At 41.9% G+C, this 25,689-nt stretch overlaps 1 protein-coding gene across 6 annotated transcripts in view; it reads right to left on the reverse strand.

Annotated features, from left to right (window-relative positions):
- Positions 1–25,689, reverse strand: part of LOC126291569 (replication protein A 70 kDa DNA-binding subunit-like) — a 187,984-nt gene that overhangs the window by 125,213 nt on the left and 37,082 nt on the right. For all 6 annotated transcript variants that reach the window (XM_049985093.1, XM_049985090.1, XM_049985091.1 and 3 more), the window contains exons 5-6: positions 19,996–20,056; positions 7,463–7,619 (exon numbers count right to left, since the gene is read on the reverse strand). In XM_049985093.1, the coding sequence (XP_049841050.1) occupies positions 7,463–7,619; positions 19,996–20,056 (218 nt within the window). The remainder of the gene's footprint in view (positions 1–7,462; positions 7,620–19,995; positions 20,057–25,689) is intronic.

The raw sequence follows: 25,689 nt of genomic DNA on the forward strand, positions 1-25,689 counted from the left end.
GTGTGTGTGTGTGTGTGTGTGTGTGCGCGCGCGCACGAGTGTGTGCAGACATGTCTGCTTGTGTCTGTGTATGTGCGGATGGATGTGTGTGTGTGTGTGTGTGTGTGTGTGTGTGTGTGTGTGTGTGTGTGTGTGTATGTGTGTGTGTGTGTGTGTGCAAACATGTCTGCTTGAGTCTGTGTATGTGCGGATGGATATGTGTGTGTGCGCAAGTGTACACCTGTCCTTTTTTCCCCCTAAGGTAAGTCTTTCCTATCCCAGGATTGGAATGACTCCTTGCCCTCTCCCTTAAAACCCACATCCTTTCATCTTTCCCTCTCCTTCCCTCTTTCCTGAAGAAGCAACCGTTGGTTGCAAAAGCTTGAACTTTGTGTGTATGTTTGTGTTTGTTTGCGTGTCTATCGACCTGCCAGCACTTTTGTTTTTAGATATAATTATGAATATAGAAATGTGTGTGAGTGTGATAGTGTGAATGTGTGTATGAAAAACCGACAGTACACCAGATGTATAAAAAGACAGAACTTATGTCTTGTGCTACCAAATGAAAAAGGGTCAGACAAGGAATTCCAAGTCCATGTGACTGAAAGGGGGTGTAAAGCAAGAGTTATTACAGTACATTTGCACACAAACACGAGTCTCAACTTTCTTTTACACTTGTTCATAGGCACAATTCTTGTAGAAACATATTCATGCACATCAGAATACGTAAGAGTGATATCCAGTAGAAAAAGGAAGTATGATCAGCAACACCAAAGTAAACTGTTTACTGTCAATGATGACACTTGTATAACACAATATTGTACTGCCACAGTGTACCAATAGAGAGCAAACATGAAGTAAGTATATTAACCCAAGTAGATAGTCACGAAAAGATATACTGAATAGTTTTGTCATGATGAACGAAGTATTGCAGTAGTAGAGTAAAAATGAATGCTTCTTCTTGTCAATAAGATTTACTGTAGACAAGTTGACACATCCTAGTAAACTAGTCAGAGGCAAAGATTTCATGTTATGAAGTTTTCCTTCCTCTGCACCTGTAACAACAGATACATCAGGTGTGGTGTACGAACGCAAAACTTACGCAGATCAAGTGATAATAATACGTGCAAATGTTTTGTCAATACAGGTAAACGAGATTGATAAAATAACACTCTGTGTAATGTTAAAGTTAGATGAGACTATGAAATCAGATTGCTCACAAATGAACATTCCAAAGGGTAATGCCCGAGAGCAAAATGTGATAAAAATGATAATGTAAAAACTGAAAGATGTTATGTGGCATAAAATCACCAGATATGTACGTAATATTAACTGTATTGTATGTATATTTTATGTACAGCATTTATGTAAATTTTTGTACAATATTTATGTAAATAAATATAAATGCAATATGAAAATGTACATGTACGGGGTAAGAAATAAGCAAACCCGGCGTGTCAATATATTTTAAACTGTAAGTACTTAGATTATCGTAACAATGATGAAATGTAAGGACTATGTAAAGCTGAACATGTTTTCCAGGACTCCATATGTAAACTAATAACTGTAGATGTGCTATGAAAATTTTGTGAAGATTCGAAACCTGTAATTCCACGTGTTGCGATGAAAAACATGTGGTGAGAGCCAGGACTGAGACCACTAAGTGACATCTACAATCTGACACGAGCAAAGTAACCACATTATAAGATGGGACCACAACTTCAAATTTGTTAGTTCGAGTGCATCTTCTTACATTTTTCAGACCACAACCTCAAATTTGTTAGTTCGAGTGCATCTTCTTACATTTTTTCAAAGGACTCTAAAAGAAGCAAAGATGAGCCAGAGAGCAATCTTGTTCCGTCTGCATGTTCTTTAAATGGCCTACACATATAAACAAATATTCACACTGTATCAGTACGATAAACATATCGTGAGGAGGTACGATTATATTTAAGCTAACAGAAGAAAGAAGGTTAATCTGTCAACTTTTTTAAGTATCTTATTTCTGTTTTTTCATCGATCTTGGTGTCTGTCAGTCTTTCAAGCTGGTACAATAAAGACATATGTGATTCCACTGTATCAGTATCGTGTCAAGGGAAAGTTGTAATATGCAGAAGTCACAAGCTTTCATTTACTGCTGCACTACATCCTAATTTCCCTCTCCTTATGTGACAAGCACTTGCATTTTGAGTGGAGCTTTTTGGAAGTGAAGTCAACACAAAGAAAGAATGGCCACCGCAGGCACACTGGCACTGTTGCACATCACTGGGAAGAAAAGCTGAATTACCAAGCCACACATTAAAACTAAGAGAGATTAAATTTTATCTAATGTTTTAGAACTACCACAACTTCTTAACACCTATGCATCTATACTTGTGGTTGTTTCTGGACACAATTCCTGGTGCGGCTAGACATGCATTGGCGTAATTACTTTAGATCTGGAAAACCCACCTTACCTCTCTCCACAACCACTAAACATTACTACGAAAGCCTACCCACTGAAAGGAAAAGGATGTTAATATTGGTTGAAACATTGTGAATCCAAAAAGATTTGCATTCACTTTCAGGTCTAGGTCTGGTTCAATGTGACGTTTTACTCATCACACACACCATTTTGAAGCCCAGCAAGTGGGTGTGTGAGCATATGTAGCATGCATATAAAGGTCTTCCCTGTGTTCACAAAGTAGAGGAAGAGGATGCATGGGATAAAGAATTTTAGACTTCTTAGAAAATTGTGAAGCTAAGATTTTGGGAATGAACTAATTTACATTACCTCTTCAAAATTTTCAGAGGAAGCAACTCATGAATGTGGCTTTGCTTCTAAATACAAATCAAAAGTACACAGCCATGTTTTACAGCAAAATTTGTTAACCTGGCTTCAATATAAATAATACACATTGTTAAGTTATATTTTCGTTTCTCTAACTAATATTGATGTTTATAACACATTGGCATTTCCATTTCTTCACTATGTCAATCAGTCTTCAATGTGAATCTTGACTAGTTATTCAATCTTTTCTCAACTCTCTTCACATATCCAGTACTTTAATTTAATTTAATAAACTTCAAAATATGACAACTGTCTACAATTTCATTTGACTCCCCCTTCGATCAGCAAATTTTCTTCAAACTCGTATGAAATATATGTGAAAATTCACATTTTATCTCATACATGTAACACTTTCAATGGCTACAGTTTTAATTACTATTTAAACACTACATTCAAATTACTGTACTACTACTGCCCTTTGTAGTTTTCTTTTCTGCTTTCTTGTTGAACACTAAATTAGAAACAACTTCTCTAAAACTACTAGGTATCAGAGACACCCGAATGTCCAATTATGCTGAAGATGAGATCAGTGTATGTCAATAGTTAGCAAGAAGTCAGAGACACGACCTAAAATCACAGAAGCTTCACATTAAGCTTATCCTTTAAGGAAAAGTTTTGGAGATCAGGAGTGTGTATTAATTTAATATAAATACAGGAAACTGCAACCAGTCACTTGTAAACATTTTTTTTTTACTTCCATAAACTAGATTTCAATCCTTTTTAGGCTCATGTTTAAATAGGGCATCACAAAGTTACATAATTCTGTCTGCATGAAATTGGATGCACTGCCATTCACCACACACGAGGCACTGAACGACACACAAGCACATTTAAGGTTTCAACTACAGACAAGCACTTTTAAGGTACATTTAAATGTATCCCTCGTCCGAGACGTGGAGGAGGCCTAGCCTACGGCTATGAAGCATGCAGGGTGCAGTTGCCTGCGAGTTGTGGCTCACGTCAGCACCAGGCCCGCTGGTTTGGAGCCAAGTGTACGGTCTCAACATGAAGGGTTTGTCGATTCTGTGACAGTGTTGGCTGCAGATTTCTGAACCTGAATCTTACTGGGTGAGAATTTTATAACTCCCTTGATAAGTCATTAAACAAAGGAAGAAACTACTTGGGTACCAGAGTATTTGTAGAGTGAATGCGGGTGTTTCTTAGGCTAGTTGGCAGTTTGAGGTACCCTGTTGAACACAAGCCACATAATATGCTGATAGCAAAATCAGACTGTATTCACAGATAGTCAGTCAACATTTTATAGCTAAATTGTCAAAGTACTTGTAACAAACTTCCCAAAGTTTCTGCCCTCCAGAAGCGTTCTCGCACTCAAATTATTCTCAACACCAACAGTTGGCTGAAATCCAAAGGCATATTTAACGAGTCGTGGAATGTGTATCGGAAAGATTATATACACCATAGGAAGAGGAGTGTTCACTGCAGTTGGCAAAAATATTGTCTCCACTGAGTTCGAATGACAGATGTGACAGTGAAGTTCTCTGGTCACATACAATAGGCCTATGTAGAATCAAGTTAATTGTTCGATGTTTTTACTGGCCTCCAGATTCTGCTATGACAGTTTTACAGTCATTCAAAGTAAATCTATGGTCAGTAGCACGTAAATACCCATATCGAGCAATACCAGTTGGAGGCAACTAAGCAACTGAGTATACATTGGAGCAGTCACGGATTTCTTGCACGAGGTACAGGCAGACAGTCTCGCGAAGTACTTACGAACATATTTTTTGAAAATGGCTTAGAGCTGCTAATTAAACAGCCCACACACAATGGGAATATTTTAGACCTTCCAGATACAAACAGGTCTGACCTTATTGATGGTGTCAGTATACAGACGAGGATTAGCATTCACGATATCACAGCAACTAAGATTACTATATTTATTAAGGTAGTCAAGAAGGCTAGCAGGGTATTTCTGCCAGAAAGAGAAGATAAGCATTTGTTAGCATCTCACTTAAGAGTATGAACTGGCATAATTTAGTTCCGGTGTTATGGACGTAGAGGAATTATGCACAAAATTTAAACAGACTTTAAATCGTGCTCTGGGGAAGAAGCTGCCTAGCAAGCGGATTACGAATGGAAAAAGACCCACTGTGGATTAACAACAAAATTTAGAAAGTGCTGAGGATGCAAAGGTGTTCAAAAGAGAATGTGCAGATGATGATTGACAAAGGTTAGTACAGGGTCACGTGTCTCTAAAAATATCTACGCACAAAGCATACAACTAACCACCACCAACATACCTTATCAAAAAAACTGACCGAGAAAATTCTGATCTTACGTAAAATAGCTAAGGGGGCCTAAGGCTTCTGTCCAGACGCTGTTTGACCAGTCTGGTGTGTCAGTAAAACATACCAAAAGGAAAGTCAAAGTTCTAAATTTTGTGTTTAAGAAATTTTTCATGCAGGAAAATCATACAACCACACCATTGTCTGTCCACTGCATCAACTCACGTACAGATGACACAGTAATGAGCATCCATGGCACAGCAAAACAACTGAAATAGTTGAAAACAAATAAGTCGCCAGGTCTAGATGGAATCCCTATTCAATTTTACAAAGTGTACTATTCAGCTTCGAGCCATTACTTAGCTCGAGTTTATCGTGAATATCTTGCCCAATGCTAAGTCCCGAGCAACTGCAAATAGTGCAGATGACTCCTGTATACAATAAGGCTAAAAGAACAGACCTGCAAAATTACAGCCCAATATCCTAAACACTGGTCTGCTGCAGAATTCTCTAACATATTCTCAGTTTGAATACATTAAATTTCCTCGAGACAGAAAAGCTTCTGTCGACGAATCGGCACGGGTTTAGAAAGTACTGGTCTCATGAAACTCAGCTTGCATACTTCAAAGCGTAAGTGAAGGGCAACAGGAAGTTTCAGAATTTCTAGGTTTCTGAAAAGCGTCTGACACTGTGCAGGTATATGGAACGGGTTCCCAGATATGTGAGTGGTTTGAAGACTTCTAAAGCAATAGAATCCTGTTGTGTTGCCCTCGATGGAGAGTATTTATGAGATAAAAGGGTAACTTCAAGAGAGCCCTACAGTAGTGTCACACAACCACTATTATTTTCTATATACGTAAATGATCTGGCAGATAGGGTGGGCAGCAATCTGTGGCTGTTTGCTGATGATGCTGTGGTGTATGGGAAGATGATGGTGTTGAGTGACTGTAGGTGGATACAAGATGACTTAACAGAAAATTTATAGTTGGTGTGATGAATGGCAGCTAGCTCTAAACGTAGAAAAATACAAGTTAATGTGGATGAGTAGGAGAAACAAACCTGGAACGTTTGTATGCTGCTCGACACAATAATATCATTTAAATATATGAGCATAATCTTGTAAAGTGGTGCAAAAGCACATTGAATTCTAGTAGGGAAAGCAACTGATCGACTTCTGAGCATTTTATGACAGTGTAGTTCAACTGTAAAGAAGATTGCTTGTAGGACGTTAGTGCAAACTACTCCCGAATACTGCTTACATGTTCGGGATCCACACCAGGTAAGATTAAAGGAAGACCTCGAAGTGATTCAGAGGTGGGCTGCTAAATTTGTTACGGGTAGGTTCGAACGACACCCGAGTATTACAGAAAAGCTTCAAGAACTCAAATTAGAATCCACGGAGGTAAGGCGACATTCTTTTCAAGGAACACTATTAAGAAAATATAGAGAATTACCATTTAAAGCTGACTGCATAACAATTCCACTGCCGCCAATGTACATTTTACGTAAGGACAATGAAGACAGCGTAAGTAGAATTAGAGTTTGCTCTGAGCATAGAGACAGTCTCCCTCACTGCTCGTGAGTGAGGTGGCTGGCTTGCAGAGTACATATGTAGATGCTACATATGTAGATGCAGATTACTGAAATATTGTACTCGTTGTGTACAGACATCAAGCCGTTCACTTGTGAACGATTTAATCACGAAGTACGGTGAGAGGAGCTGAAGGATTTATTTCGTATATATTTTATTCCACAAAAAAAATGGTTCAAATGGCTCTGAGCACAATGGGACTTAATATCTGTGGTCATCAGTCCCCTGGAACTTAGAACTACTGAAACATAACTAACCTAAGGACATCACACACATCCGTGCCCGAGGCACGATTCGAACCTGCGACTGTAGCAGTCGCGCGGTTCCGGACTGTAGCGCCTAGAACCCCTCGGCCACCCCGGCCGGCTTTATTCCACATTCCCCATTGTATAAAACTGCTTGTAACATATGCAGCAGTAAGGGTGGTATTTTTGTCAATAAGTAACTTGCACCTTTTATTTTAATCGCCTATTGGCCACAGAATTCAGTACTCACTATAAACATTGAGTGTCAACAGGAATCACCAGATGTGCAGCACATGCTGAATGTTGACAGATTTCAACTGATGGTGTGTATAGTGAATACTGTAGCCAACAGGCAATGTAAATGGAAGCTGTCAGCTGGATTTACAACCTATACCACATACTGTTGCAAGCCAGCATCTATTAGGCAGAATTGTTTAAACTCTGTGTGCTCCATCTAAAAATGATTCTGGAAAGGCTCAAAAACTAGGTTATGAAAATAAACAAATGTTTCATACATCACTCACCATAGTTATCTGTATATACATTCAACATAAGTTTCAGTTCCACTTACCTCTATGAGATCATAAAATTCATCACACTGTTTACCAAATGCTGTCGCATGTATGTGCCCAGAGTTATCAACCAATTCCATAGAAAATCGTTTCCCTTCTCCTTTATTATATTGTTTTATTGCTGTCTTATTTACAACACGAGCTTTTATTTCCCACCTGGAAGCAGATAGTACAATAGCTACAAATAAATGAAGACATGTGCCTGTTTTCATGTATAACATGAGTCAATAATTATGAAAAAGATAGATTCCTACTTAAAAGAAAGAAAGGAAAACACACACACACACACACACACACACACACACACACACACACATACACAAGTGGACACACTTCAGGCACACATGACCACTATCTCCAGCCATTTTACCTAGACTGCAGCTGTTGCGTTGAACGAAAGCAGCAATCTGGAGTGGGACAGGGAACTGGGAGAAATAGAACAGTATGCGTGGAAAGCGAGCACAATGAGTGTGATGGGACACAAACTTGGAGGGTGTTACAGGTGGTGGTGGTTGTTGGGATGTTTAAGGGGGACTAAACAGATAAGGTCATCAGCCCCCATTCCAAAAACAGGCGAGAAGAAAATTTGCAGAGCAGGTAAAACTCCAAGGGGAAGGAGACTCCCCCCCATTCACTGAAACAACACAAATGTGGCAACGAACACTACAGACAAGAAGAGTACAGATGAACACCAGACAGCAAGAAACAGAAGAAAAGAAGAGGGCCGGAGACTGGTTGACTGACCACGAGAACAAAAAAAGGGAAAGAGGCAACCATCCAACTACACACTAAAGTCTGCAACCAATGATGAGAGACTCGAGGACAAGAGACACAGAAAGGCAAAGGTGCAGGACCACCCTAAATGGAACCATAAAAAGGACTACCACGGATAAAATTTAAAATGTCGTCAGCCATGGAGGCATCATCGCATAAAACCAAAGGCAAAGTGCCAGGGAGATTAAAAGACTGCCGGAGGGTACGCAGTCGGGGGACACTCCAACAAAATGTGGGCGTCCGTCAGCCGGGACCCACACCGACACAGGGGAGGATCCTCCTGACGCAAAAGATGTCCGTGCATCAGGTAGGTATGGCCGATGCGGAGCCGACACAGGACGACAGAGTCCCTGCAAGAAGCCCGCAGAGAGGACCGCCACACATTGGTCGTCTCTTTAACAGCCCGTAGTTTATTCGGCGATGTCAGGCTACGCCACTCATCATGCCATGTCCCAAGCACCTTACGGCACAACACCAAATGCAGATCACGAGCCGGGAGGCCGATCTCCAAAGCTGGGGCATCGATCGCCCCTTTGGCCAGCCTGTCGACACGTTCGTCCCCTGGGATGCCAACGTGACCTGGCGTCCAAACAAAGACCACCAAACAACCAGAGCGGGTAATGGCAAAAACTGACTCCTGAATAAAGGATACCAGAGGAGAAGAGGTATAGCAGCGGTCGATAGCCTGGAGGCTGCTCAGGGAGTCACTGCAGATGACGATGGACGTACCTGAACAGGAACGCATATGCTCAAGAGCACGCAATATGGCCACCAGCTCTGCAGTAAAAATACTGCAGCCAGCTGGCAAGGAGCGCTGTTCAACATGGGCAGCGTGAGCAAAAGCGTAGGCAGTACGATCATCCACCAGGGAACCATCAGTGTAGACAGGCTCACAGCCCGAAAATGAGGCGAGGAGCACAAGAAAATGTTGATGGAGGGCCACAGGCGGAACCGAGTCCTTGGGTCCCGGTGCCAAGTCCAGACAGACGGACGGACGAAGCAGACACCAGGGAGGCGTAGGTGCACGGACCCGGAAGGGCGGCAGAAGAGGGAACGACCCCAGTTGCAACAGCAAGGACTGGACGCGGACAGCAATGGAAAGCCCAGACCTAGGTCGCCGTTCTGGCAGATGGAGGACCATGGCAGGGAAAAACAGGCAATGATTGGGATGGCCCGGCAAGCAATGCACGTGGACAGCATAGTCGGCGAGCAGTCGGTGGCGACAAAACCGCAGCAGGGGAACCCCGGCCTCCACCAGCAGACTATCCACGGGGCTCGTACGGAAAGCACCAGTTGCAAGCCGAACCCCACAGTGGTGTATGGGGTCCAACAACGTCAACACTGAGGGCGATGCAGACCCATAGGCCAGGCTCCCATAATCAAGCCTGGACTGCACAAGGGCTGTGTACAATCTCAACAGCGTGCAGCGATCTGCACCCCAAGGGACGTGGCTCAGGCAGAGGAGGGCGTTGAGGTGCTGCCAGCACTGTTGCTTCAGCTGAGTAATATGAGGAACCCATGTGAGCTGGGCATCAAAGACGAGTCCTGAGAAGCGGTTAGTGTCCACCACTTCAAGTAGGTGGCCGTCGAGGTAAAGTTCAGGATGAGGGTGGACCGTCCGACGCCTGCAAAAGTGAATAACTCGAGTCTTGGCTGCAGAGAACTGAAAACCACGAGTCAGAGCCCATGATGCTGCCTTGCGAACGGCTACTTGCAGCCCGCGCTCTGCGACTCCTGTAGTCGTTGAGCTAAATGAGATGCAGAAGTCGTCGGCATACAAAGAAGGAAACACCGAAGACCCCACGGCTGCAGCCAGACCATTAATGGCCACTAGAAATAAGGAGACGCTCAACACCGAGCCCTGCGGCACCCCATTTTCCTGTACATAAGATGAACTAGAGGCGGCATCGACTTGCACCCGGAAAGAACGGCGCAATAAAAAGGTTTGAGGAAAAGCCGGGTGCTGACCACGAAGACCCCACTCATGCAACGTAGCAAGGGTGTGATGCCGTCATGTGGTGTCATACGCCTTCTGCAGATCAAAAAATACAGCAACGAGATGCTGACGTTGGGCAAAGGCCGTACGGATAGCAGATTCCAGCCGCACCAAATTGTCCGCAGCAGACCGGCCCCAACGGAAGCCCCCCCTGGGATGGAGCGAGGAGATCGCGCGACTCAAGGACGCAACACAAACGCCGCCTCACCATACGTTCGAACAATTTGTACAAAACGTTGGTGAGGGTAATTGGACGATAGCTGTCCATTGTCAGTGGGTCCACATCGGGCTTCAAGATGGGGACAACAACACCCTCTTGCCACTGCGACGGGAACATGCCCTCGCTCCAAATGTGATTAAAGATGGTGAGGATGTGTCTCTGGCAGTCCCTGGAGAGATGCTTCAGCATCTGCGGGTGGATGCAGTCTGGTCCTGGTGATGTATCAGGGCAATCGGCGAGGGCAGCGAGGAATTCCCTCTCGCTGAAAGGAGCATTGTATTTTTCAGAACGACGTGTGCCGAATGATAACGGCGTCCGCTCGGCGCGATCCTTTAGAGAGCGAAAGGCAGGAGGGTAAGTAGCAGTCACAGAGCTCGTAGCAAAGTGCGTGGCAAGGTGGTCAGCAATGGTGGCGGCGTCCGTGCAGACAGCGCCGTCCAGGGAGATTCCAGGGACACCCATAGGGGTCTGGTATCCATAAATCCGGGACCACACGAGCGAGGGGGAGACACGGGAGCCCAAGGATGAGACATACCTCTCCCAGCACTCCTGCTTACGCCGTGCAATAAGACAACGGGCAAAGGGACGGAGCCTCTTAAAGGCGATGAGGGTCTCCAGAGACGGGTGCCGCCTATGATGCTGGAGAGCCCGTCTACGGTCGTGAATACCCTCAGCAATCTCCGGCGACCACCAGAGTACAGCCTTCCTCCGAGAGAGTCCAGAAGAGCGGGGAATGGCAGCCTCGGCCGCACAAATGATTGACGTGGTCAAGATACAAACCACCTCGTCAATGTCACCCTGTGGAGGAGACTCAATGGTGGCAGAGGAAGTAAAAGCCGGCCAGTCAGACCTGTTGATAGCCCAGCGGGGCAGTCGCCCAGAAGAATGACACTGGGGCAGTGACAAATAGATGGGAAAATGGTCACTACCACACAGGTCAGGATGCACTCTCCAGTGGAGGGATGGGACACGTCCGGAGCTGCAAAGAGAGAAATCGATGGCCGAGAACGAGCTGTGGGCCACACTGAAATGTGTGGGAGCATCGGTGTTCAAGAGGCTAAGGTCGAGCTGAGCCAACACATGCTCCATGGCACGACCGCAGTCATCGGACACAATCCCACCCCATAGAGGGTTGTGAGCATTGAAATCACCCAGAAGCAGCAATGGTGGCGGGAGCTGAGCCAGCAGCGCAGCCAAGACATGTCAGGGGAGCTCCCCATCCCGAGGAAAGTAAACAGAGCAAACAGTAATAGCAGGTGAGAGCTCAACCCTGACAGCGACTGCCTCTAAAGGCGTCAGAAGTGGTACGGGTGAGCTACAGACAGAGTGGTGAACAAAGAGGCAAACTCCACCTGACGCTCGTTGACAGGCAGCGTGGTTCTTGTAGTATCCCCGATAACCGCGAAGGGCTGGGGTCCACATTGCTGGAAACCAAGTTTCCTGAAGAGCAATGCAGAGAACAGGGGAAACACTCAGAAGCATCCGGAGCTCAGGCAGGTGGCGGAAATAACCGCTGCAATTCCACTGGAGAATGGAAGCAGGAATGGACTGGGAGGGCGTGAAGGCGACTAAGAGGCAGACGGCGCCTCCGAGCCAACGGCCGCCACCATGGGGAGAGTCAGCTGTGTCCATAGGAAAGGCTCCCGAGGGTTCCGTGAGGGCGAGATCCGTGGCAGAGGCAAGGATCTCACCTCATCCCCGGAGCCAGAACTATTTACAGCAGGCAGTACTGAAACCGCCGGAACGTCCTCCTTCTTGGACACGTTCTGTTCCTTCTTCTCGCGTCTCTCCTTAGGGTTAGAGGGCTGGGAGAGCTTCTCTGAAGCCCTACGACCAGCAGGTGGCGGAACCTTCAGCCACTGGCTGACATCCGGCTGGGTAGGAGAGGAAACGGAGGAAGGGAGAGCCCCGAGAGACCCCTTCCGCGAGAGAGGAACCGGCAGAGGCAACGCCGGCGAAGAAGGAGGGGGAGGGATCGAGGCCCCAGTTTTGGAGCAGATGTCACTCCCGAAGGAAGCGTGGGGGGAGCGACAGAAGAGGGTTTGCCCCCAAATGCTAAGGGGGCAACAGAGGAAGGCTTGCTCCCAGACACTAGGGGGGCAGACAGAGATGCACGGCCCCAAGGGCCCACTGAAGGCGGCACAGATGAGGCGACAACTGCCGCTCGCGAGGGTGACGATAACGTGGCTGCAGCATAAGATGTTCGAAGGGAAACAGGATACAACCTTTCAAATTTCAGTTTTGCCTCTCGATAAGTAAGTCGGTCCAGGGTCTTAAATTCCATTCTCTTCCACTCCTTATGAAGAACGGGGCAATCCGGCGAGCATGGAGAGTGGTGCTCCCCACAGTTGACACATACAGGTGGAGGCGCACATGGAGAATCGGGATGAGAGGGGCATCCGCAATCTCGACATGTGGCACTGGATGGGCAACGGGAGGACACATGCCCAAACTTCCAGCACTGGAAGCACCACATCGGGGGGAGGAACGTATGGCTTGACGTCACAACGGTAAACCATTACCTTGACCTTCTCGGGCAATAAAGCACCCTCGAAGGCCAAGATAAAGGCACCGGTGGCCACCCTGTTAGTCTAAGGTCCTCTATGTATATGACGGACAAAATGTCCATCACGTCGTTCCAAGTCGGCTCTCAGCTCGGCGTCGGATTGTAACAATAGGTCACGATGGTAAATAATCCCCGGACCATATTTAAGCTACTGTGGCGAGTGACGATAACAGGGACGTCTCCCAGCTTATCACACAAGAGCAACGCCTGTGACTGAGCTGGGGAGGACGTCTTGAGGAGGATGGACCCATTCCTCATTTTAGACAACCCCGCCACTTCCCCAAACTTATCTTCCAGGTGTTCCACAAAAAACAGAGGCTTCGTCGTAAGAAAGGAGTCACCATCAGTCCTGCTGCAGACAAGGTATTGTGGTATGTAAGGCTTCCGCTTGGCACTAGATCCGCATCCCTCCCAAGGCGCAGCCAACGAGGGGAACAACTGAGAGTCATATTGCACAGCATCAAATTCAACCCTGCCTCACTTAGAGACGCTGGTGGCCGTGCGACCACCAGTTTGGTGTGATTTATTGCGCTTCATTGCGCCACATCCGCCCAGATGCCACCTACTTCGAACGAGGGCTCTCCCCAAGGGCGCCACCCAGCCAAAGCAACGGGTACCTGGCCGATATCCCATTGCTCGGAGTCCCGGTGCCCCAGACAAGATGGGCACATACTCTTTGGCATGCATGGGGAGGAAACAGCTCTGGCATCTGTAGTGCGATCCCTGCGTGGTCAGGGGGCTACCACAAAGAGGGTGCATGACGACCCCACCACAACAGACTGGCTACCGTGCTGGATTTTAGGTGTTGAAAGGGTCCACAGTTGTCGTGGGCGCTAAGAAGGGGATTGCGCATTAGACGAGGAGGAGGCAACCCAGAAGACATTTGGTGTAAATCCCTCCACACGACAATAGGTAGCATGCAAGATGGTGGTGCATGATGGACCAATAGAAAAACAACACGTAAGGTGTCCTTCCCGAACTGGCACGCACTAACAACGGAAATTTGGAGAAATGGAGGTCAAACCCAAGAGGGGACCATCACATAAGGCCGAAGCGTTAGAGACTCCTTTTAGTTGCCTCTTATGACAGGCAGGAATACAGCGAGTCTATTCTAACTCCCAAGCCTGCATGGGGAGGCGTTACAGGATAGAGGGGAGAAACTGTTGGGTGGAAGGTGTGGGGACAATAGGATATCACAGGATAAGGCCGGTAATTTCATAATTGTTATTTGTCTCGTAACGTACATAATCTAAACCATTTGATTCAAGTACAGGAGACACATCAAACTGTGGTAAAATTTCACCATAAACACAGAACAGGTGATATTAATAGACAGCTTAATAATAATAATAATAATAATAATAATAAATTTTCGTTATACACACATACAATAAAATCTAACACATAATTAGCCCTTGCTCAAATGATCATTTCCATGCTCTATGAATTCTTCTATTGAAAAGTAGTATTTCTCCCACAGAATCTGCAGTAGCCTTGTTTTTTAAATTTCTGGCTTTATATTAAATGCCCATTAACTTGTTTATTGTCATCCCCATATACTGTGGAGTCCGTGCATATAATTTCAACTGGTGTGTAGGTAGCATGAAATTATTTTTATTTCTTGTGTCATACGTATGGTTAAAATGATTCTCCTCAAATAATTTTTGTATGTTGTGTAGGAAGATTATAATTTCATAAATGTATATGGAGGGAACACTTAGGATTTACAATTTCCAAAATAATGGGCAACAAGAGTGTTTTTGCTGTGCAGTGCACATGTATTGGACAATTTTCTTTTGCAGTTTAAGTATTCGAGATTCGCCAGTCGAACTTTCCCAGGAAATTATGCCATATCTAATGACAGATTCAAAATAACTACGATAAGCAATTTTTCGTGTACTCAAGTCAGTGGAATTTTCCAGTATTTGCATTGCAAAGGCAAAACTGCTTAGTTTACTTGATAGGAAGTCAATACATATGTTCCAGCTTCAGTTCTTGAATACATTTGGTCCCAGGAATTTGAGGATGTCAACTTCTTTGATAGGTTGATTGTTATGCTGGATTTTAAGTTTCACACATTTCGAATTTTTGGTTTTGAAGTGAACCATATGGGTTTTTGCAATGTTCAGTTTCAACCCTTTTAATTGGAACCAGTTTTCTAAGGTATCCACTGTGCCTATGATGGAGCTCTGAATATTTTCTGCATTGCCATTTTCAATTAAAACAGAAGTATTGTCTGCAAACAGAACTGATGGGGAATTCATATTTATGGTAAGTCATTTACGTAGAATTGGAACAGGATTGGCCCCAAAATGGAGACTTGAGGCACACCTTGTGATACTGTACTCCATTTAGAGTAAAAGTTCACTGCATCTGATGTGATAGTTACCCTTTCTTTGTTAAATATGAGGTTAGCGAATTTAGAGCATTGTCCTTAATCCTGTCTTTGTCTAATTTGTATGTAAGCAAGTCATGGTTCAGGTAGTCAAATACTTTTGTGAGATCACAGAAGATATCTGCAACTTTACTCCTCTGATCCAATGATTTGCCTATCTTTTCAATAGTTATTCACTGCATCCTAAGTGTTCTTACCTGGTTGAAATCCAAGTTGGTTACTTATAATAATATTATTTTTTACAATAAAGTTTTTGATTTGGTTTTCAGATACTTTCTCCAACACTTTTGACAGGACTGGAAGAATAGAAATAGGCTGATAGCTTCCCATGTCTTCCCTCACCCCTTTCTTAAAGAGAGGTCTGACTTTGGCATCCCTTTTCAAAAGACTGGTTCAATATTTTAGTTAGGGGAGGTGCTATTATGCCACACACTGTTTTAATCACTTTAGTTGGTATCTCATCCCACCCAGCAGAGTTTTTATTTTTTAATGATAATATAATCCTTTATTGAAACTCTTTTTCAACCCATAAGATGGCTTTTCTTACTGACTTCTTGGTGGATTCCAAAGGGATTCACTTTACTCTGATACATCAACATCTGACTTTTCCACATTTATGAAGAATTCATTTAACCACTCTGATATTTGAGCTGGATTTACAATAAAGCTATCATCTACTTTAATCCTAGATATTTCATTGCTACTAACTCTAATACCTAACTCTGATTTGACAATAGACCACACTGCTTCGTTTTACTTTTATGATGTGCAATAAGCTTCTTATTTGCCTTTAGTTTGGTTGCCTTCACAAGTTTTTAAAATGTAGCTTTATAATGCAAACATACTCTAAAATGTCTGTTTTTGTTATAGTTTAGTTAATTGTGGAGTTTCCTCTTCCTGGCACTAGAAATGTTTATACCCTGGTTTATCCACTTTTGTTTATTAGCCTTGATGTGCCTTGTTGTTGCATGTAGTTCTAAGCGGAAAATTTTCATTATATATTTCAAGAAAGCTATTTAAAAAATTGTTAAAGCTGCTATTACTCAAAATACAGGCGTTGGAAGGTCATTCAACCTCTTGTAACTTATTACTAAATGTTGTTGAATTTTTTTCATTAACATTCCTTTTCATAATATGGCTTTTGTTACACGAAATTTCTTTCTTAGCTTTTGGTAGTTCAATGAATAATGCAAAGTGGTCAAAGATTCTTAAATCCATTCAAAATTTATAAACATCCTCAAATACATAATTTGTTAGAATATTATCAATACAGGTAGTTGATCATGCATTTTCTCTAATGGGTTGCATTAAGTTTATTTTGAAACCAAAGTTTCTTATTAAGTCAGTTAATTTGGACATGTCATTGGTTTCAACTATCCTTTTCCTTTTTTTATTTACTGACTTTTTCAAGCAGGCAATCAAATCTCACCAGAAAAGCTTCAATTGTAGCTTTCTCAGGTACTCTATAAATAGAAACTACATCTACATTTAGGTCACTCAACTCGATACAGCAGCTTTCAAATACACACTCTTCATTCAAATGATTAAAAACATATTTTATTTCATATCTTATATCAGAATGAGTAAGAATGCAAGAGCCTCCATGTGATTTTTCTCGTCTACAAAAGCTGCTGGCTAATTCAAAATTTTCACTACTATTAAAAATGTTATCAGATATAAGCCAATGTTCACTGAGGCAAATAACTTTGATATTTCAACATTCAGATAGTATAATTTGTAATTCATCCACTTTATGGCTTTTGTTTGGAAAGTCAGCAGTTAGACCATTTATATTCAAGTGCATTATGTAGAGACATTCATTTCCATTTACGATCTCACGCACACTCTTTCTTTGGTAGCATTTTGGTCTTGCCATTTTTGTTAACAAACACTGTTTCTCATCCCCATCATTTCTTGTAAGAATTTTATATGTATCAGAGTAAAAAAATTTTATCCTGTTTAAATGCAGCCACATTTCATATAGGTATGACTACTAACCAGCTGTCCAAGAGGATGAACAGCCACCGCCAAACTGTGGCCGAGAGCAAAGTAGGCCACATTGTGGCACGACATACAGCTGAAGGTAACATACTTGATTTCAATAGCTGCTTCACAAGCTGGGACATCGGGATCCTTCTCTTCACCATCAGCTTTTCTGAGCTGTGCAGATAGGAGTTATTCTTGCAACACATTCTCCACTCCTGATTTATGCGGACATCTATCTACGGCAACCTGCTCTCCCTAAACCCTCCCCCCAACAGTTTTCCACCCCCTCTATTCTATCACCTCCTCCCTATTCCCGTCCCCTAACTCTCTGCATGTGGCACTCTGCTAATGCAACCACCTGTCTTTCCACTTCCCTGCTTCTCTCCCTTTTTGGTCCCAGTTATGCTCTCCTTCACAGCCTCCTATCGCTCATACCCCCTTGAGACTGCTGCTTCCATTCTACGTGACAGCTGCAATAGAGTCTGAGCTGCTGGAAATGTAGTCACATGTGCGTGAGATGTGCTTGCTTGCGTGAATGAATATGTCTGTATTTCCTTTTCTGAAAAAGGCTTTGGCCGAAAGCTAAATGTCTAGCAGTCTTTTTGATGTGCCTATCTGAAACACAACATGTCATCTTTAGGGTGAGTATCAGTCTGTCTTTTTCCTTATATTGTCGATATTCCTGCCTGAAGTTGCCATTGTTTAGTTCTAACATAAGTATATTCACACAGAATAACCGAAATGTGGCACAATAATTGAAACATGGCTCAACAGTGGCACTAAAGCAGCTGCTACTTGTCAGCACTAGCGATTTCATGACAGGCAACAACTGATGAAGCACACTGTTAGCCTGAAGTGTCCGATTTCTTCTGCTCAGTAAAATGGAGCTGAGAAGGTAACATATTGTTATTCAATCAGCACAATGCAACGGACTAATTTCCAATTAATGGTTGTTCATGAGCCACAGACCACAAACAATTGCGTAGCACAAAGAAAATTTTAAGTCACAGTAGTGAATCCTCTTAGGCGGTTTCATAAGAAGAAAAAATCTGATCACCAGTTCAACATACCATACTTTCTAGGGGCCAAATCTGGGAAGGTTATATGAATTACAACAACAGGTTGTACAGTATGTGAGAGATAAAACACAATTAAGGCTTTCCAGTTATTGAGAAATTATGTGAATGAAGGCACTGGAGATTAAGAGGACTTCTCATACTGCAAGTGTTGCGGAATTCACAGCAAGTACAAACTTGTGCTTGACTGTGATGAAGAGGGTGGGGGCTTATGTTACAACGGAGAGTACCACAGGCTGTGTGACATACTGCTGTATTAAACGCAAAACTGCTTGTGCAACAACATCATATACATTATCTAAGAGAACAATGTGGAATTTTACAATAGACAGTGTTAACTTTTGAGGCAGATCTTAAGATACTTTATATCTATAAAAAAATTGTAGATTTGATTAGTCACAATATGTTAAAAAAGTTTATAGAGAAGCCTGTTGCCCTTTACATTAGAAAAGGAAACAAGTTTTACTTTGTCTGCTATATGGACAATTTCAGTTTATTAACCAGAATACAGTTAAGCAATGAAGGATTGCCTTCCTGGCACACTAGCCACCACAAATAAATAGATAGTATACTAATTTCATTTGAAGGAACACAAAAAGAAATAGACATTTCACTTACAATGTAGTAACTTTTATAAAAATATTACAGCAACAATCAAGCACAAAGAAGATAAAATAAACTTTCTAGATATCGAAAGCACAATAAATGGACCAATGTACACATCTACCATCTTCTAGAAAAATACAACAGCAACTGCATAATTCACAACAGCTCATGTCATGCAAAAACACATAAAGAATAATACATTTCAGACCCACACAGAGAGACTAATAAAATATCTGCTAACTAAAGAAAACATAATAATTGGACTAAAAACACCAGAAAAACAGCAAACCTTTATGATTACAATCTAACCTTAGTCCACAAAATTTATACTAAAACCTGCACCGCAAGGCAAGGAAACTAGAACTGTGTTATCCTAGCAAAAATACACAACAAAAGAACTTAACTTAGCTCATTGTCACCCTGAATTGGGAGAAATTTAAAGATAAAATCAGACTAGTACTTCAAAAAACATCCTGAGAATAAACTTCAGAAACCACATGATATGATCACGGATGTGTGATCAAGTTAAAATGTGATAGCTGCAAGAAAAAGACAGAGAGGAAAAAAATTTTGAAACATGATCTCGAAAAAATCTGAAGCTCACTGGCATGAACTTATCTTCACTTGGAATATCTGCCAATGCTACACAACACCAAAATAAGCAGTCTACTATGTTTTAGAGGACAGATGAAGTTTCACATATATGACTAAACATCCTCATTTTGAATGAAGTAACTCACCAAAACAACAAAAAATTCATCAAAAATTTCACTGATACTCTTGTAAGCTTTTAGTGTTGAAATACACATTCCTCTGTTCTATATAATCTGAGTAATCATCACTGAGCAAAAATAAAAATAAATGAAATTTTCCATGTCTACGCTAAGTGTACAGCAAACATTTCTGTACTCACTCTTTCTGGTCTGGGCTAAGATCAGCAATTCGCAGAATGGAACCACAGGTGGATCCTGTAGCTGGAAATATGGACACCGTTTTGAGATAGAAACAATATTTGTCATTGAAGAGTACAGTTCATGATGTAATACTGTAATTTAACATGGGTTTTGTCCCAATGAGACTGAAATTTAATGCACAAATATAGAAAATTATTTTTCCTTTAAGCTATCTGGCCATTGGTTTTAAACGTTTCCCCAGTACCAATTGCAATTCAGAGCTTGAACAGGTAACTGTGGGAACAGCTACATCATTTACTAGTCAGAACGAAATTGTGTCAGCCCATGTCAGGAACTATTAGCTAATCTTAAACATTCCACAGAAAGGAACTGGTGAAAACATTCCCCCACACCAATTAAATTCTAATTAAATTTTAATGAAAAATCAACAGTTCAATGCAACAAAATTTCAATTTCTCCAACCAAAAAGTTCTAAAACATGAGACATCTGCTAAAATATAGTGTGCTTTAGTTACAGTGTATTTAATAATGGTTTAAATCTCTTACATTGTTGTATTTCATTTTTATTGATGATAAACTGGATGAGACGCAAATTATTAAGTTTACGATATTGTATTCTCTCCATAATAATCCTGACAATTTTCTCTTTACTTTACTTTTGTCTGTGGTAGCACTGGTCACAAGTAAAATTATCAGCGACTCTAATTCCCAATTAACGCCACATTCTCTGAGTAACAACACAGTTAAATCAGCTGACTGTGACAATGAAGTAGTGCAATATAATATGAAAATATTCTGACCTTAGTATCATCAACATACATCAAGTATCGAGTGCAATTTAGTGACCTCAAAGCCAGTGTCCTGAATCTTGAGATAAAATCCAGTGGTGCTGTCACGGAGGGATGGAGTATACAATAAATGACCACTATTGTCCAAACAACAATGAGGAGTTCTGTGAAAACTTGCCCGTGAATGAGGAATAATTGTGTACAGTTTGGGAGGCAAGTCTTTAGTACTGACGACTCAGTAGCCCTGTTTTGTTGCCAAGTGACGACAGGAAGCCAGCCAATGATCGATCACACCCGAGCGTGTAGCATGAGCCACCTTGCTGCACTGAAAAACTTATGCGCTCCTTTCTGAAACGTGTGACGTGAAATTGAGGATGAAGAACATGGAAGAAGCAATTGGAAGCCTTTGACTATTTTCAGAAAGATGCTATTCACAGATATACATGTAACTATTACATGAGCAGGAAACATCTCACACTATCAAAATTGCTCGTGTCACTTCAGAAAAATGATCTTTTTAAAGACAGTAAATTTTCACTGTATACAGTGCTCAAAGACAGACTTCAGCTACTCAGTTTTTAATGGATTTCAAACATTAATAGAAACGACAGATGTATGGCAGTGTAGATCTCTGCACAGTATCATATAGTGACGTATAACACAATTTTATGATATTGTAGCTTACTAGATATTAAACAGATGTTTTTAATTTTTCAATGTAAGACATCACAAATAGTAACTGTAAATTACTTCCTATATACAAGTACAACCTGTATGTTGTCAAGACTTTTATTTTTGCTGCTAGAGAACGCAAGTAGTGGCGACAAGGCAACGGGTGTTGTAAGTCACATCCAGCAATCTCACAGACTATAGCAACAGCTGTAGAGACGCAAAAATTCAATGTGGGTGTTGGATGAAAATGTCTAAGAGGCAGGCTTATATTAAAAAACAGAGCAAATTGCAATAGTAACATGTTGAATAAAAACCACAGCACCTGTTGTAAATCCTTTATTAAAGGCACAACAGGTATCCTGATTTTAAATAATCATCAGGTTCAAGAAAGACTGAAAACAATTTTACACACATAACTTATAGGTACAAAAAGTACCCAGAAGACATGTTACATTAAATGATCAGATTACTTTCAAAGTCCAATCACAACTCTTTCTTTATATTTTGGGAAATTTTGCAAAAAGAGATAGTCATGGATTAAAGTAGCAATTGTCCAGTGAATAAGTTATAAGGATAAAAGCCAGAACCTATTGTGGGCCATATATAAACCTAACATTTAAGAAATCATGTTTAAAAGTGGAAATAACCCTAGTAATGTAACCAAGGAAGAAGAGGTAAGGCGGATTGGGTGGATGAATCAGGTTATTCACTTAAGTAATCAATGTTGGTCAGTATGATTTTATGCCTTAACTCAGTTTGAGAATTTAATGTTTGTTTTGAAGATTTTTCTTAATGCAGAAAAGACCTTCAGCTCTTCCAAGATATTAAGAACATTACCCTTGCTTTCTGTATACAAAATTGTGATACCAGATTTAATACAAGAAACATAGTGACCTGTTTAGGATAAATGTGAATTCAAGGCAAAACTGAAATCCAAACCAGAAATATTTTCCTTAATGCTAATTTCAAAGGACCTTCCAGTTGGCCTATATATTAGACTGGCAATCTTCACAGGTGATGCTGTAAACACCTGACAACCTGTGGGACTTCCATTTCCCCCTGTGTTTAAACTTCAGTCCATTACTCTTATTGTTGGCCATGGTGGCCGAGCGGTTCTAAGCGCTCTAGTCTGGAACCGCGCGATCGCTACGGTCGCAGGTTCAAATCCTGCCTCGAGCATGGATGTGTGTGATGTCTTTAGGTTAGTTAGATTTAAGTAGTTCTACGTTCTAGGGGACTGATGACCTCAGAAGTTAAGTCCCATAGTGCTCAGAGCCATTATTCTTATTAATGAAATATACTGGGGTGGTATCTTTTGTTGCCAACTATATAGCAACTCTGCTAGAATCCCTTCCATAGCACAGATCCTTCGATAAGAAATATTCCTCGGGCTCTTCTGCATGGGGAGTAATGACCTTGGGTCAGAACAATTGTATGGTTCATTTCCTTTTTCTTTTTAAAATGCTTTATATCACATTCTAATGGGTACCATGCAGATTTTTGTATGTAGTATTAACGAGAGCATTTTAAAAAAGAAAAAAAAAAGGGCCAAATCATTGCTCCAACCCAGGGTAAAACAAGATATTTCATCCATATTAGTCCCCGTGGATGAGAAGGGCCCGAGAGACATTTATCATCAAAGGAGTCCTCTCTATGGAAGGGTTTCAGATAGAGTAGGTATACAGATGGCTGCAAAAGATGACGTCCCAGCATATTTCATTAATAAGAATAATGGACTGAAGTTTAAACCTAGGGGGATGATGAAATGGAAGTCCCACAGGTTGTCAGGTGTTTACAGCATCACCTGTGAAGATTGCCAGTCTAATATATAGGCCCAACTGGAAGGTCCTTACAGGAAAATATATCTGCTTTGGGTTCCAGCTCTGGCTTGAGTTTGTATTTATCTGAAATGGGTCACTCAGTATCTCATATTACATCTGCTCTCATAATTTTGCATTTGGAATACAAGGGCAACTTTACGAATATCTTGGAAGAGCTTGAAATCTTTCATGTGTTACAAAAAAATCTTCAAACCAAACACTAAATTCTCGAACTGAGTTAAGTCAAATGAATCGCACGATTCACCCACCCTTCCCCTTTAGCTCCTCTTCCTTGGTGCAATTACTACGGGTGTTCTCCCTTTTAAACGCTTTTTTAAAAATTCACTTAACTTTTTAAAAAATATTTATAGTAATTGTAACAATTTTTAAGATGTTTATAAATGGCCCACAATAGATTCTAGGCTTTATCCTTATAGGAGGGTACCCAAATTCGAACTGTTTACAAAACAAGCTAGTCCTCTTCAAAATACTCTCTATTACAACTACAGATTTGTCATACTGGTGCTTCCACTGTTCAAAATATTTTTTGTATTCATCTTTAGAAATGGCTGGCAGCTCCTCCACATACCCCCCCCCCCCCCCCTTTTTTCAGTGTTGTCAAATCGGTGTCCTTTCATATCCCTTTCCATGCATGGAAATAAAACAAAATAGCACAGAGTCTAGTCAGGTGAATAAGGTGCATGGGGCAGTGGAACCATGCCATTTTTAGCCAAAAACTGTAACAGATGTCTGTGTGTGCAGGCGATGGAAGAACCAGTCACCTATCTTTCACAAATTGCAGCTTTTTTATTAACTGTGTTGCATAATCTTCTTAAAACTACAAAATAAAAGGTTCAATATATTAAAAACAAAGATTCCAAGACTTACCAAGCGGGAAAGCGCCGGCAGACAGGCACATGAACAAAACACACAAACACACACACAGAATTGCTAGCTTTCGCAATCGATGGTTGCTTCTTCAGGAAGGAGAGGGAAAGACGAAAGGATGTGGGTTTTAAGGGAGAGGGTAAGGAGTCATTCCAATCCCGGGAGCGGAAAGACTTCCCTTAGGGGAAAAAAAGGACAGATGTACACTCGCGCACGCGCGCGCACACACACACACACACACACACATATCCATCCGCACATACACAGACACAAGCAGACATATTTAAAGGCAAAGAGTAAGGGCAGAGATGTCAGTCGAGGCGGAAGCACAGAGGCAAAGAAGTTGTTGAAAGACAGGTGAGGTATGAGTGGCGGCAACTTATCTTTCAACAACTTCTTTGCCTCTGTACTTCCGCCTCGACTGACATCTCTGCCCTTACTCTTTGCCTTTAAATATGTCTGCTTGTGTCTGTGTATGTGCAGATGGATATGTGTGTATGTGTGTGTGTGTGTGTGTGTGTGTGTGCACGCGAGTGTACATCTGTCCTTTTTTCCCCTAAGGGAAGTCTTTCCGCTCCCGGGATTGGAATGACTCCTTACCCTCTCCCTTAAAACCCACATCCTTTGGTCTTTCCCTCTCCTTCCTGAAGAAGCAACCATCGGTTGCGAAAGCTAGCAATTCTGTGTGTGTGTTTGTGTGTTTTGTTCATGTGCCTGTCTGCCGGCGCTTTCCCGCTTGGTAAGTCTTGGAATCTTTGTTTTTAATATATTTTTCCCATGTGGAAGTTTCTTTCTATTTTATTTACATCAAAATAAAAGGTTCGATTGATTGACTGTCTGATCTGAGGCAAAAAACTCTGAATATTTTTGACAATTCTGGCATTTGATCGTTTGTCATCATTCGACATGTCGCCATTTTTAAATCGAGCAAACCACTTGTACACTTTAGTTTTCCCCGTAGCATCATCTTATTAATCCATTTTCAAAATTAGAACAGTTCCAGCAACATTTTTATCAAGTAGAAAACAAAATTTCATAGCTGCACATTCTTCGCTTAAACTTGCCACCATAAAAACAAAACAAAACAAAACAGCACTGAAAACAATCACTGCAGATGAACGGAACAAGCCAGGTCGACAACACAGGTGGCACTTAACTAGCAATGAGTCATGCTGTACACACCTAGAGGCTGAAATGTGTACTACAAGGGGCGTTCAAAAATAAATGAGCCAGAGGTATAATTACAGAAACCAGTACCTGTATATTAGAAGTTGAGACAAGGCAGTGACTGGCTGTCTCATAAAATACCCGGGGCTGCAATGTTTACCAGTTCCGCACGTGCAGCTGGATGTCCTCATCGGAGGTGACTCGTTTGCCTCTCAGAGCCTTTTAAAGAGGCCCCCTTCTGATTCACTTCCTGCAGTACAGGACAACACTGAAAGCCCAGTGTTACTCGCAAATCTTGACCACCCTTCGCCAAGCGATCAAATCAAAACAACCGGGCAATCTCACCTGTGGGATCATT

The sequence above is a fragment of the Schistocerca gregaria genome, chromosome 9, assembly GCF_023897955.1.
Source record: "Schistocerca gregaria isolate iqSchGreg1 chromosome 9, iqSchGreg1.2, whole genome shotgun sequence".
Lineage (NCBI taxonomy): Eukaryota > Metazoa > Arthropoda > Insecta > Orthoptera > Acrididae > Schistocerca > Schistocerca gregaria.